This window comes from Ranitomeya imitator, chromosome 8, assembly GCF_032444005.1.
Source record: "Ranitomeya imitator isolate aRanImi1 chromosome 8, aRanImi1.pri, whole genome shotgun sequence".
NCBI classification, from domain to species: domain Eukaryota; kingdom Metazoa; phylum Chordata; class Amphibia; order Anura; family Dendrobatidae; genus Ranitomeya; species Ranitomeya imitator.
Window position 1 is genome coordinate 145,405,930 of NC_091289.1, and position 15,592 is coordinate 145,421,521.

At 42.2% G+C, this 15,592-nt stretch overlaps 1 protein-coding gene across 2 annotated transcripts in view; it reads left to right on the forward strand.

Annotated features, from left to right (window-relative positions):
- LOC138648041 (calcium-activated chloride channel regulator 1-like) overlaps positions 1 to 5,558 on the forward strand; it is a 55,222-nt gene extending 49,664 nt beyond the window's left edge. For both annotated transcript variants that reach the window (XM_069737513.1, XM_069737514.1), the window contains exons 14-15: positions 878 to 1,108; positions 2,751 to 5,558. In XM_069737513.1, the coding sequence (XP_069593614.1) occupies positions 878 to 1,108; positions 2,751 to 3,082 (563 nt within the window). In that variant the 3' untranslated portion in view covers positions 3,083 to 5,558. The remainder of the gene's footprint in view (positions 1 to 877; positions 1,109 to 2,750) is intronic.
- The last annotated feature ends 10,034 nt before the right edge of the window (positions 5,559 to 15,592 follow it).

Here is a 15,592-nt window from a genome sequence, read left to right on the forward strand (position 1 = left end):
GGACGTTCCAACATGACAATTATCCAAAACACAAGGCCAAGTCGACCTATCATTGGCTACAGCAGAACAAACTGAAGGTTCTGGAGTGGCCATCTCAGTCTCCTGACCTCAATATCATTGAGCCACTCTGGGGAGATTTCAAGCACGCAGTTCATGCTAGACAGCCCAGGAATTTACAGGAACTGGAGGCTTTTTGCCAAGAAGAGTGGGCACCTTTACCATCTGATATAAAATAAAGAACATCATCCACAACTACCACAAAAGACTTCAAGCTGTCATTGATCTTAGAGGGGGCAATACACGGTATGAAGAAATGGGGTATGTGAACTTTTGATCAGGGTCATTTGGATGTTTTGGGTTGTCATTATGATTTAAAAAGAGAAAACACATTAGTTTGACAATAAATGGCTTCTCCCAACCACTAACCATGAGTGGAGAAAATGTTTTGGTGTTATCATTCATATTCTCTGAAAATAAGACCAAGAAAGCAAAACTTCTTGCGGGGTATGTAAACTTTTGAGCACAACTGTAAGTCATCAACACTCTGCTCACTTCATAACTGCAGAGTCCAAACCTCTTTTGACAATAACATCAGCACAAAAACTGTGCCCTCATCGGGAGCATGTATGTGTTTCCATGTCTGGGCAGCTGCATTCAAGCCTTACGTCACCAAGGACAATGTCAAGCATCGGATTGAGTGGTGTAAAGCATGCCACCACTGGTTTTGCGAATGCCAGGAGAACATTACCTGCCTGACTGCATTGTGCCAACTCTAAGGTTTGGTAGAGTAGGGAAAATCTTAATGCTTTTGGTGATATTGATGTTCTATTCCCATCTGTCACATTTACCTGATTATTTTTTCTTTATTTTTTCACAGGTGTATTAGTCAGTAATCCTCCAAAACCAAAAATTACCATTGAGGATCTGAATTTGGGAAATTTTAGCCGTACAGCCGCAGGAGGTGCTTTTGTAGTATCAAATGTGCCATCGGGTCCCTTACCGGATGTCTTTAAGCCTAGTAGAATCACCGATTTGGGGGCAGAGTTTCAGGACCAAATAGTTGTGCTGTCTTGGACAGCCACTGGTGATGATGAAGATAAAGGAAATGGTATGTGCTTTTTCTCATTTCTGAACATGCATTATTTTCATGTTTTATGTGACGTGAACATTTCACTATTTTATCTGGCTGGTACAATATTATTCTCGGGAAGGATAAGTCTCAAACGGAAGCACATTTTAGTTCAAAATATCCTAAAAGCTACACTGACCATCACCCATGATAAATTAGATCTGATAATCTGGGATCTCCCTCTGTACTTGAAAGAAAGGAGAAACTAGATTTTCCTTCAGCAGTCATCATGTGACCGCTCATATGTGATTTGCACACTTATTGTAACTTGCCAAATAGTGGCTTTTCCTGATTTTTGTCAATGTTTAGTGAAAAACTATAACCCCTGCTTCACTGAGAGAAGCAGGAATAGCTAGATGGCATGTAACCGTAAGGGTGGAAATCACGTATGAGTGGTCATGTGGCACCTGCTGCAACTGCAAGCAGAATTGCATCCTGACAGTGAGTATGTTACGCATTACATAGATTTGACATGATACGGTGCTTAGTGTTATAATGAATGCCCAGAAACATCATAAGTATGTGAAAACATCACCAGAACCATCATAAGTACTTGAATACAGCAGCAGAAACACCATCAGTACATACTGTAAATGCATAACCAGAACCACCATCAATACATGAATACAGCACCAGAACTATGACTATTAGTACATGAGTGAAGAACCAGAACTACCATTAGTACATGAATATAGAACCAGAACTACCATCACATATATGTTTTATGAATGGAACCGTGGTCCTTTATAGTCTATGGGTACATTCACTAGTTAATTTTTTCTTGTGATTTGATCCAGTTTGTGAATGAAAATGATCTATTCAAATCAATGGGTCTGTGAAAAAAACCAGACAGCACTCAAATACCATCCAAATTCCGTTCATTTTGTACTTTTTAATGAGTAAGAGGAGCATGGAATTATTTATTTTTGCATTCAAGGAAAATGGATGACACACTGATGGTACAAAGCAAAAATACATGAAAATCAGATTTAAGATATGTATAAAAACAAAAATCAGACGCCTGAATGATGTCTCAGGAAGGGAGGGAACCACATAGAAAACTGAAAGCAGAAAGTTAGCCAAAATTAAAAGTTTCATAGTTTGGAAAATTATTAATTTGGCTGTAAACATTTTTCTTCCCTTTTTCAATTAAGAAACATTCCTATTGCATTGGTATATTGGGTCACAGACAAGTAGCATAAAAGCAATATCCTTGGTCAGAGGTTAATAGCTGGGAATCAGCAGGAATATAGCTATAGGACCAGGATTTGCACTAAGGCCCTGGTGCCTCAGAGGGTTCAAAGGCCGCTATGCCACGAGTTCAGTATTATAAATGGTTGAGCCCTGTTACAGATTTAGCATTGGGCACTTATTAATGATCATTTGGTTTCTTGATGAATTTTCGGCCAATTTTTGGTTACCTGTGTTTTCTGGCTTTTATGATATATAACGTCACGATGCTGCTCCCATTTTCAGGGATAAAATGACTCGTGAAGTAAAAAAAAACTAGGGGTAATTTACAATAATATACTTAGATAATTACATGAAATGAAGTCTATGAAGAGTTGTATATAATGTAGTTCCTCTAGTTTTTGATGGTTTGCATCTTTTTCATTTGTAGCCACAAGTTACGACCTACGAATGAGCCTGAACAGCACCACGCTCGTTGATGACTTTGAGAAAGGCACGCCGGTCAATATTTCCAGTCTTGCGCCATCACAGTCCGGTTTACGGGAAGAATTTCGCTTCACTCCTCACAATACTACTATTAAAAATGGCACCATATTTTATTTCGCCTTGGTTGCTATAGACAAGGTAGATCAAAAATCGGAGCCGTCCAATGTGGCAAGGGCAGCCCTGTTCTTACCGAGAAGCTCGGCCAACGGCGTGTTAGGAACAGGAAACGCGCTGATTTTGACTCTTTTGATGACAATTGTTGCTTTCCATCTCTGAAGCACAAGTTGAATGACAGAAAACAAGATTTTGGACTGAAGCGGACGATATACCTATATAGGACATGTACATATACTTATCGATCTGTTTCATCACTGGTTAGAAAAGAGAGCCAGTGCCGTGCAATAACCTTCCATGGAAACTTCCTTGTGCGCTTGTATGAGGCTCATACCATTTTACAACTCCTAGACAACATAACAGTGTCTTCTTATACGTGGAATGATGGAAAAGCAGAACTATTGAGGAGGACGATGGTGCAGCGGCACGCAACGCTCCAAACACTGACCTTGGTATTTCTGGAATCTACGTCCCCTATAATGTATGTGTATGAATGAGTCAGTTGTACTTTCATTCTTCCTTACTGACTTTTCAACACATTTTGATGCGAAAAATTACCATACTTCTTTCTTTTTAACAAAATTATGTAATTTTCTCTTATTCCAGCCCACATTAGTCCTGATGGTCTAGAGGGCTAACAGTAGAAACCTATCAGTAGAGAGGAGACCATCATCATCACCATTCTCTTTTATGTTCTTCCCCAGCCAATTGAAACCATGTGAAAGCAAATCCTAAAAGCAGAGATTGATTGCTTATTTAGTATATTTTTTTGTTTTTAGCTTTTATTTGCTCTAGTCGAGTGTCTTTAGTAGGTTCTGGAAACCCCATGAGTTGATAAACCTTATGTATACTCAACAACATCTCAACTTCAGAACTATACCTGACATATGAGTTATGATAAATATATAGACCTGTGTAAAATATCGGGGGAAAAAACACGGAAAAATGCCAAGACAAATCTTGATATAGAAAATCTAAGGTCTCATGCAGAAAAGCTGAGTTGTGCGCATGGAGGCTTTATTATGGAAGCATCTGGAGTCCCGGCAGATCTGGATTCAGGCTTACCCAGCTACATTACATGACTATGTGTTATCTTAAAGTGAGCCACCAAAAAAATGGAGGTTCAGTATCTAGAGCGTCTTGCCAAATGCTTCCATTTTTCTAATAGAGTGACATCTGATGATATTTAGGAGGGCACCGTCAGTGCCAGAAGCACAACCATTTTAATAGGAACTGATTAAAGCAATCTCCAGAGAATGGGGATGTACGTTCACTAATTTATTTAGTTTTTCTTTTTTATTTATATCTCTATTTCTAGAGTAGTGATCCACTGGATGATCTGCTGTGTATCTGCTTAGGTATTAAATATTACTAAGATGTATACTGGCTCATGACACTGTACAAGGAGCACTGGAAGTCAGTATTCATGTCACACCTAAATGGAAATATCAGGGAACCGTACAAACCATTGATGTACAATTGTATCATGTACAAATGAAGGATTGATCAGGTCGGAACAGAGATATTAAGAAAAAGTGTCCATTACAAGGCTGTTTGCTTCAATGCCATAGACTGTGAATAGAGCAGCAGAGGGCTCACTTAGGAAGAAAAGATGTCCTCCACTCTGGCGATCAGTGGTAGGGCCACTTATCGGACCGCCATGTTCTCACATTCACCAGTGAATATGGATAGGCTAAATAGAGATTAATGAATATATGTACTGTCCCCTTGCCCATTGGCCAGGTCAGTAGCCCAGAGAGCTGCCCCTTACCTGCCGCCAGCCACAACTCCTCTTCTGATTAGCCAGCCTGGCACCATATCTTAGGTGCGCCATGTCACACCAACATCATCACGCCAGGACGACTGATCAAAAGATGATGTCGGCAGGTAAGAAGTTATTCCCAGGGCTCCTGTCCAGCTGTCACAAAGTACTGACCTGGATGCGAGACCAGGGTCTTGTGAATTTACTCTCTGACCTCATCATGGTAATAATTGCTTTAGGCTGAAATATCCTTTTATAAAGCTACATTTTAAATCAGTATATTACAGGTAATCTGTCAGTAAGGGTTTGCTATGTAAACCGAGGGCATAAATAAGTAGGGGCAGAGACCCTGATTCCTGCGACGCATCACTTACTGGACTGCATGTTGTTGCTTTAATGAAATCACTGCTTTATCAGTAGGAGATTATCACTAGAGGACCAGTGGTTTCGTGCCATGTAGTCCTCCTGCTCTCTGTAACCCTACTCCCACCATTGATTGTCAGCCTTTTATTTATACTGTGCATAGGCAGAAAGCTGCCACTCAATGGGGGGGCTGGGGTTATACACATCTCAGCAATCACAGCACTGCTACCCCTGCACAAACAGGGTTTTCATAAAAAAAAAAACTGCAACAAGAAGCCCAGTAAGTGATACATTGCTGGAATCAGGGTATCTGTCCCTTCATCGTGCTGCTCTCAGGTTACATATCAAAAACAGTTTATAGCAAAGACAGATTCCTATTAATTAGATGTGCTATTCAGCTAAGCTGGGAAAGGAAAGCAAATAACATACGTATATTTTTATAACAAAGATTTATATTTTTGGGATTTGGTGGTCGCTTGTAAAGTACCTGAAATAAATGTGAATAAAACCTTATTCTCTAATGTCATTGTTTTCCACAACCTGTAAATTTTACATGTGTTCCTTGTAACATTTATAAATCAATTAGACATGGTAGCAGTAATATCACTGTGGGTGTGGGTTTGTGACCGTTTATTAGCATCCAGTACAACAACTGAACAATTCATAATCTCAATTACTGTACATCGGTGTTTGTCGGCCAAAACTAGGAGTGATTCCAAAATACGAAGGACTTGCAAATCTCTCCATCATAGTTTTCTGTTTGGTTTTGGTTTACAAACACTGATGCAAAATACTTCCTTGTGAAAGTGGATTAGTAGTAAAAATGAGGGAATAGTGAAGTCAGGCCCTCTCTGGAATACTGTGCCCAGTTCTGGGCACCACATTTAAAAAAAAAGACATAGAAAAACTGGAGCAAGTTCAGAGAAGAGCTACCGGAATGGCGAGCGGACTGCAAAGTATGTCCTATGAGGAACCATTACAGGATCTGGGAATGTTTAGTTTGCAAAAAAGAAGGCAAAGACGAGACTTAAAGTGAACCCGTTAGCAGGATTTTGCTAAGCAAACTACAATATCAGGATGGCACTGTTAAACTAATTAAAATGAACCTGGGGTGAAGAATCCGTCTTGTGGTTCTTGTGTAATCAGTGTTTGAGGTTTTCTGCTAATGATATGCCAGCGCTCCGGGGTAGGACTGTAGGCAGAGTGTTATCTTCCTGCTGTAAGCCAGAGAAACCAAGAAGAGACCTGCCCACAGGCCGCCCTGAAGCACAAACGTGTTCCTCATCATAGAGACAGAGACAGACTGTGCTTCGGGGCAGCCTGTGGGCAGATCTCTCCTTGGTTTCTCTGGCTTAGAGCAGGAAGATAAGACTCTGCCTACAGTCCCACCATGGAGCACGGGCATCTCATTAGCTGAAATCTTCTACCACTGATTACACAAGAACCACAAGACGGATTTGTTCACCTCAGGTATCAGTTTAATCAGTGTAACAGTGCCAACCTAACAGTGTCTGTAGTTCACTTAGCAAAATCTTGTGGACAGGTTCGCTTTAATAGCTGTCTACAAATAACTGAAGTGATGTTACAGTGTAGAGGGATCATCTCATTTGAGACCTAGAGGGATTGTTCTCATTTGCACATGGAAACACGAGAAGCAATGGAATGAAACTGAAAGGGAGAAGATACAGATTAGATATTACAACAAAAATTTGACAGTGAAGGTGATCAATGAGTGCAACAGGCTGCCACAAGAGGTGGTGAGTTCTCCTTCAATGGAGGTCTTCAAATAGAGGCTGGACAGACATCTGTCTGAGGTGGTTTAGTGAATCCTGCATTGGCTTGCCACTACGAACTGGTTGAACTCCCAAATATTTGTAATTTTCAACCTGCTCCACTTCCGGACCAGCAATAGTGACAGGTAGACCTTCTATATTTCTTCTGCTACAGTTCACCACCAGCTCTATAGGTTTCTTTATGGTTAGTTGTATATAGTTAGACTGACACCGATCCACAAAATCCGACACCACCCTCCTACATTCCTCATTACCCCGGCCGCCCTAACGCACCCAACTACCATGGAGTCATCCAAGAATTATTAGAAGTGGCAAAAATCAGATATATAGTGAAAATCTGCTGTATAAAATGTGAAAAGGGTGACAGCAACGCTCCCAGGTCACCCACTCAGCTCCGCCCACTTCCGCATGCGGCCTGCGTACCTATCTTTAACATTAGGTACGCAGGTCGTGCGGATGTATGCGGATGCCTTCACATGCGTCGTTTTGACGCTGCAGAGAAAAAAAATAAATTTCAACCAGCTTCGTTTTACGCGGGTCGTTGCATCGTCAAAACGACGCATGCAGAGGCATCCGCATACATCCGCACCACCTGCGTACCTAAAGTTAGAAATAGGAACCAGGCCGCATGCGGACGTGGGCGGAGCTGAGCGGCCATGGGCGGGGCTTCACAGAGGAAGTCCGCAGCCCTCCGCAGCTCAGCAAAACGCTAGTGTGAAACTAGCCTAAAACAGACATAACGGCATCGGCCATCCCCAATCTATGCTGGTAAGAAAACTGTAGGGGGTCAACAAAAATCCTCACCCCCGGACTCAAATAAGCAAGAACTAAGCATTAAAAGAGCTTCATAGAATAAGGCCAAAGGATGATAGTCGCTTAGGGATGCTGGGAAAGTAGCCTTCAGAACCGGAACCAGGCAGGAAGTCTTCCATAGTACTGGTACCCTCTGTGATTGTAGGCTCCAGTTAAAGAGGTACTGACAGGCAGCACACAGCTGGTGGACACATGGACTCAGACCGTCTGGCCTGCTGCATTACCTAGGCTTAGTTTCATAAACTGTCTCCTCAAATCACTTTGGGAGACTCTGAAATCAGTCAGTTCAATATATATATATACATATATATATATATATATATATATATATATATATAGTGAAAAAATTGGAACAGCATCAAATTACTACCTTACAAGGCATGCAGAGCTCTTCCGACCAGCAATCCAATGGTCAAAAAGTATTAAAATCAAAAAAAGGAAATGCAGCACAAAATAATTGAAAAAAAGTGGACTTTGAATGCCTGAACGGCGTGGCAATGTTTCGGATGCGTTATCCTTTGTCCTTTATTTTGTGCTGCTTTTCCTTTTTTTGTTTATATATATATATATATATATATATATATATATATATATATACACTGCTCAAAAAATAAAGGGAACACTAAAATCTCACATCCTAGATATCTCTGAATGAAATATTTCAGTTCTAAATCTTTATTCATTACATAGTGGAATGTGTTGAGAACAATAAAACCTAAACATGATCAGCATAAAGCACAACTAATATCCCACAGAGGTCTGGAGTTGGAATGATGCTCAAAATGAAAGTGGAAAATGAAGTTACAGGCTGATCCAACTTTAGTGGAAAAGCCTCAAGACAAGGAAATGATGCTCAGTAGTGTGTGTGGCCTCCACGTGCCTGTATGACTTCCCTACGACTGGGCATGCTCCTGATGAGGCGGCGGATTGTCTCCTGAGGGATCTCCTCCCAGACCTGGATTAAAGCATCCGCCAACTCCTGGACAGTCTGTGGTGCAACGTGACGTTTGTGGATGGAGCGAGACATGATGTCCCAGATGCGCTCAATCAGATTCAGGTCTGGGGAATGGGCGGGCCAGTCCATAGCTTCAATGCCTTCATCTTGCAGGAACTGCTGACACACTCCAGCCACATGAGGTCTGGCATTGCCCTGCATTAGGAGGAATCCAGGGCCAACCGCACCAGCATATGGTCTCACAAGGGGTCTGAGGATCTCATCTCGGTACCTAATGGCAGTCAGGCTACTTCTGGCGAGCACATGGAGGGCTGTGCGGCCAAAAGTTAGTTTACTGAGTCGATTTTTGTGCCTGCGCAGGTAACTATGTGTTTACTTATATAGCAGCTATTGCTGATGGTGTACTTTGGCTAAAAAACTTTTTCTCTTCATCTGAGATTAGTATTCCTGCCATGGCGATTTTTAGGATTCCTTCTTTGGAACCTAGTCATTATTTAGCTCTATTTTGTATGGTCCACATGCCTGTACCCCTGGCTGTTTCATGTTGGCCTTCTTTGAATACCCTGTTTTATGTGTATCTAATAAAGTATTATATTTTTATTATACAGCGCTTGGGTGTTTGATCGTTTGTTTTCTATGGTTGTGTATGAGTAGTTGATGTGGTAGGCTTGTCTGAAGAGATGGGTTTTTAAAGCACGCTTGAATAGGTCAGGGCTAGGTATCAGTCTGATCGTCTGGAGAAGTGTATTCCATTACAGACCCACTGCCAGACTGGTCATGCTGAAGGATGTTGCAGGAAGCAGATCGCTCTCCACGGCGTCTCCAGACTCTGTCACGTCTGTCACATGTGCTCCGTGTGAACCTGCTTTCATCTGTGAAGAGCACAGGGCGCCAGTGGCAAATTTGCCAATCCTGGTGTTCTGTGGCAAATGCCTAGCGTCCTGCACGGTGTTGGGCTGTGAGCACAACCCCCATCTGTGGACGTCGGGCACTCAGACCATCCTCATGGAGTCGGTTTCTAACCGTTTGTGCAGACACATGCACATTTGTGGCCTGCTGGAGGTAATTTTGCAGGGCTCTGGCAGTGCTCCTCTTGGTCCTCCTTGCACAAAGGAGGAAGTAGCGGTCCTGCTGCTGGGTTGTTGCCTTCCTACGGCCCCCTCCACATCTCCTGGTGTACTGGCCTGTCTCCTGGTAGCGCCTCCAGCATCTGGACAATAAGCTGACAGACACAGCAAAGCTTCTTGCCACAGCTCGCATTGATGTGCCATCCTGGATGAGCTGCACTACCTGAGCCACTTGTGTGGGTTGTAGAGTCTGTCTCATGCTACCACCAGTGTGAAAGCAAAACCAACATTCAAAAGTGACCAAAATGTCAGCCAAAAAGCATTGGTACTGAGATGTGGTCTGTGGTCCCCACCTGTAGAACCACTCCTTTATTGACGGTGTCTTGATAATTGCCAAAAATTTCCATCTGTTGTGTGTTTCATTTGCACAACAACATGTGAAATTGATTGTCAAACAGTGTTGCTTCCTAAGTGGATAGCTTGATTTCACAGAAGCTTTATTTACTTGGAGTTATAGTCTGCTGTTTGTGTTCCCTTTTATTTTTTTGAGCAGTGTACATATATATACTGTGTGTGTATATATATATATATATATATATATATATATATATATATATATACAAATTCAAAAAAGAAGGTAGCACTCCATATCCTTGGTGAAAAAACGTTTTGGCTCTGGATGAGCCTTCCTCAGGCCAGGCCTGAGAGCCGAAACATCACCCAGTCATGTGGGTTGAATGAATCCTGCAAGTTTTTCATCAAGGATATGGAGTGCTGCCTTCCTTTTTGAATTTGTATGCATTTGGGACAATTATTTGGACAGGTTGCCTGTGGGCCTTGCACCCGAAGATAAGTAGTTGTGCTGGTCCTATTTTTTACTATATATACAGTTAGGTCCATATATATTTGGACAGAGACAATATTTTTCTAATTTTGGTTATAGAAAATACCACAATGAATTTTAAACAAAACAATTCAGATGCAGTTGAAGTTCAGACTTTCAGCTTTCATTTGAGGGTATCCACAATAAAATTGGATGAAGGGTTTAGGAGTTTCAGCTCCTTAACATGTGCCACCCTGTTTTTAAAGGGACCAAAAGTAATTGGACAGAATCAATAATTTTAAATAAAATGTTAATTTTTAGTACTTGGTTGAAAACCCTTTGTTGGCAATGACTGCCTGAAGTCTTGAACTCATGGACATCACCAGACAATGTGTTTCCTCCTTTTTGATGCTCGGCCAGGCCTTCACTGCGGTGGTTTTCAGTTGCTGTTTGTTTGTGGGCCTTTCTGTCTGAAGTTTAGTCTTTAACAAGTGAAATGCATGCTCAATTGGGTTGAGATGAGATGACTGACTTGGCCATTCAAGAATTTTCCACTTCTTTGCTTTAATAAACTCCTGAGTTGCTTTGGCTTTATGTTTTGGGTCATTGTCCATCTGTAGTATGAAATGACGACCAATCAGTTTGGCTGCATTTGGCTTGGATCTGAGCACACAGTATGGCTCTGAATACCTCAGAATTCATTCGGCTGCTTCGGTCCTGTGTCACATCATCAATAAACACTAGTGACCCAGTGCCACTAGCAGCCAGGCATGCCCAAGCCATCACACTGCCTCCGCCGTGTTTACAGATGATGTGGTATGCTTTGGATCATGAGCTGTACTGCGCCTTCGCCATACTTTTCTCTTTCCATCATTCTGGTAGAGGTTGATCTTGGTTTCATCTGTCCAAAGAATGTTCTTCCAGAACTGTGCTGGCTTTTTTAGATGTTTTTTTTAAGCAAAGTCCAGTCTAGCTTTTTTATTCTTGATGCTTATGAGTGGCTTGCACCATGCAGTGAACCCTCTGGATTTACTTTCACGCAGTCTTCTCTGTATGGTAGATTTCGATATTGATACGCCTACCTCCTGGAGAGTGTTGGTCACTTGGTTGGCTGTTGTGAAGGGGTTTCTCTTCACCATGGAGATTATTCTGCGATCATCCACCACTGTTGTCTTCCGTGGGCTCCCAGGTTTTTTTGCATTGATGAGTTCACCAGTGCTTTCTTTCTTTCTCAGGATGTACCAAACTGTAGATTTTGCCACTCCTAATATTGTCGCAATTTCTCGGATTGGTTTTTTTCTGTTTTCGCAGCTTAAGGATGGCTTGCTTCACCTGCATGGAGAGCTCCTTTGACCGCATGTTTACTTCACAGCAAAACCTTCCAAATGCAAGCACCACACCTCAAATCAACTCCAGGCCTTTTATCTGCTTAATTGAGAATGACATAACGAAGGGATTGCCCACACCTGTCTATGAAATAGCTTTAGAGTCAATTGTCCAATTACTTTTGGTCACTTTAAAAACAATGTGGCACATGCTAAGGAGCTGAAACTCCTAAACCCTTCATCCAATTTTAATGTGGATACCCTCAAATGAAGGCTGAAAGTCTGAACTTCAACTGCATCTGAATTGTTTTGTTTGAAATTCATTGTGGTAATGTCTATAACCAAAATTAGAAAAATGTTGTCTCTGTCCAAATATATATGGACCTAACTGTATATATATATATATATATATATATATATATATATATATATATATATATATATATATATATATATATATATATACTATAAGACTCATGCTGGTGTGGTAGTTGGAGGCAGGTATATCTCGCCCAGGTGTTTGTCCTATGTGAATTAGGCCACTCAGTATCTTCAGGGTGCTAATGGGTTAATGATTGCAGGAATAAAAGATGACCAGCTGGGGGTTTCCAGCGTCTGCCTGGGGCACACAGATTGCCTGCCTGTGTGAGACAAACGTGAGTGAAGAGCTGTGCTCAAGATCTGTGTGATGTTAGCTGGGTGGGAGAAGCCCCCCAGTTGTTGAGATAGCAACGTATTTGTTTAGTTAGTGCCGGACAGGCTAGGATTTATTTTTATGTTTTGTTTTGTTCATGTTGCTTTCACGTTAATAAATCTGACCTGAGGTCAGCCTGCTCAGAAACCTGCTGTACGCCTCAGATTCAATGCACAAACCACGTGACCTTTGACCCCAGCAAAGGCGATCCCAGAGTGTTTTGTCACAATACATATATATATATATATATACTGTATATATATATCTATAATTGTCTAAAGGGTACTTCCGTCTGTTGCGGGAATCCCGGGTCGCTGATGTGTCGCGGTCGGCTGGCCGCGACCAATCAGCGACAGGCACAGTCCGGCCGCGAATTGGCCCCTCCCTACTCCCCTCCAGTCAGTGCCCCCTCCATACTACCACCCAGTCAGCGGCCACATAGCGTTTTAGCAGTCCATTAAACGGACTGCGTTACACCGTGGCATAACGCAGTTCGTTAACCCTGTGTGACCAAGTTTTTACTATTGATGCTGCCTATGCAGCATCAATAGTAAAAACATGTTAAAAATAATTAAAAAAAAAATCATTATATTCTCACCTTCCGGTGTCCACGACAGCCTGTCCCGCTCCTCGCGATGCTCCGGTCCCAAGAGTGCATTGCGGCTATGACCGGAGATGACGTAGCGGTCTCGCGAGACCGCTACATCATCACGGGTTATTGCCGCAAGGCATTACTGGGAACGGAGCATCGCTAAAGGTCTAGGCTGGATCCGGGGCTGCCGGAAGGTGAGTATATAACTTATTTTTGTTTTAATTGTTTTTTTTAACAGGGATATGGTGCCCACATTGCTATATACTGCGTGGGCTGTTATATACTGCGTGGGTTGTTATATAGTACTTGGGCTGTGCTATATAGTACATGGGCTGTGCAATATACTACGTGGCTGTTATATACTACATGGGCGGTGCTATATACTACGTGGGCTGTGTTATATACTGCGTGGGCTGTCTTATATATTGAGTGGGCTGTGCTATATACTATGTGGGCTGTGTTATACAGTACGTGGCTGTGCAATATACTACATGGCTGTTATATACTACATGGGTGGTTATATACTATGTGGACTGTGCTATATACTGCGTGGGCTCTTATATACTGCGTGGACTGTGCTATATACATTGGCTGTGCTATAAACTACGTGGGCTGTGCAATATACTACGTGGCTGTTATATACTACGTGGGTGGTGCTATACACTACGTGGGCTGTTATATACTGCGTGCCCACGCAGTATATAACAGCCCACATAGTGTATAGCACTGTTATATAGCGCTGTTATATACAATGTGGGCTGTTATATACTGCGTGGGCTGTTTTATATACTACGTGGGCTGTGCTATATACTACGTGGGCTGTGCTATATATAAGTGGCTGTGCAATATACTACGTGGCTGTGGTATATACTACGTGGCTGTGCAATATACTACGTGGCTGTGCTATATACTACGTGGCTGTGCTATATACTACGTGACTGTGCAATATACTACGTAGCTGCGCAATATACTACGAGGGCTGTTATATACTACGTGGCTGTGCTATATACGTGGGCTGTGCAATATACTACGTGGGTGGGCAATATACTATGTGGCTGTGCTATATACTACGTGGGCTATAATATACTGCGTGGGCTGTCTTACAGTATATACTACGTGGGCTGTGCTATATACGTGGCTGAGCAATATACTACGTGGCTGTGCAATATACTACGTGGGCTGTGCTATATATAAGTGGCTGTGCAATATACTACGTGGCTGTGCAATATACTACGTGGCTGGGCAATATACTACGTGGCAGCGAAATATACTACGTGGGCTGTTATATACTACATGGCTGTGCTATATACGTGGGCTGTGCAATATACTACGTGGCTGTGCTATATACTACGTGGCTGGGCAATATACTATGTGGCTGTGCTATATACTGCGTGGCTGTTATATACTACGCAGCTGTGCTATATACTACGTGTAAATCTTCATAAATAAACTACATACATATTCTAGAATACCCGATGCGTTAGAATCGGGCCACCATCTAGTATGTATATGTGTATATATATATATATATATACTATACTAATATATACATATAAAGGGGTTGGACAAAATAATGGAAACACCTAGAAACATCAACAAAAGTTAGTTTAATCTGGTGTAGGTCCACCTTCTGCAGCGATTACAGCCTCAGTACTCCGAGGTATGGATTCATACAAGGTGTGAATTGTTTTCAAAGGAATTTTAGCCCATTCTGCAGTTAAAACACCCTCCAGTTCTTTGAGCGACGATGACGGCGGAAATCAACGTCTAACTTGAATCTGTAAAATCAACCATAAATGCTCAATAATGTTGAGGTCTGGGGATTGTGGGGGCCAGATGAGATGCTCAACTTCATTAGAATGTTCCTCCTGCCATGCTTTAACGAGTCTAGCTGTATGAATTGGTGCACTGTCCTGAAAGATGACGTTCCCCTCCGGGAACAGTGCTTGAACCATTGGATGCACTTGGTCACCCAAAATGCCTAAATCATCTTGGCTGTTAATTCTTCCATGAAGGTATATCAATGGCCCGGTGGATCTCCACGAAATAGCTCCCCAGATCATCACAGAACCTCCGCCATGTTTTACGGTTGGGAGAAGGCAGTCTGGATGGAATGCTTCTTTCTGCCGTCTCCAAACATACACTTGGCCGGACATAGGGTAAACGATGATTCGTCTTAGAATATCACGTTTCCACTGCTCGAGGGACCAATTCTGAAGGTTTCTACACCACTCTAAATGCTTGGAAACATTTGTCATTGAGAGCAGCGGTTTTCTAATTGCAGCTCTTCCGTGGAATCCAAATTTGTGCAGCTCCCGACGAACAGTTTTCGTGGAAACTGGGTTCTGTAGGTGTTCATTGAGCTCCGCAGTGATTTTCGGAGCCGTGGTCTTGCGATCCTCTTTCACAATTCGCTTTAGAGTCCGATGGTCTCAGTCAACTCTGACTTTCGGCCGGACCTGGGCTTTGCTTTGGACGTTTTTCC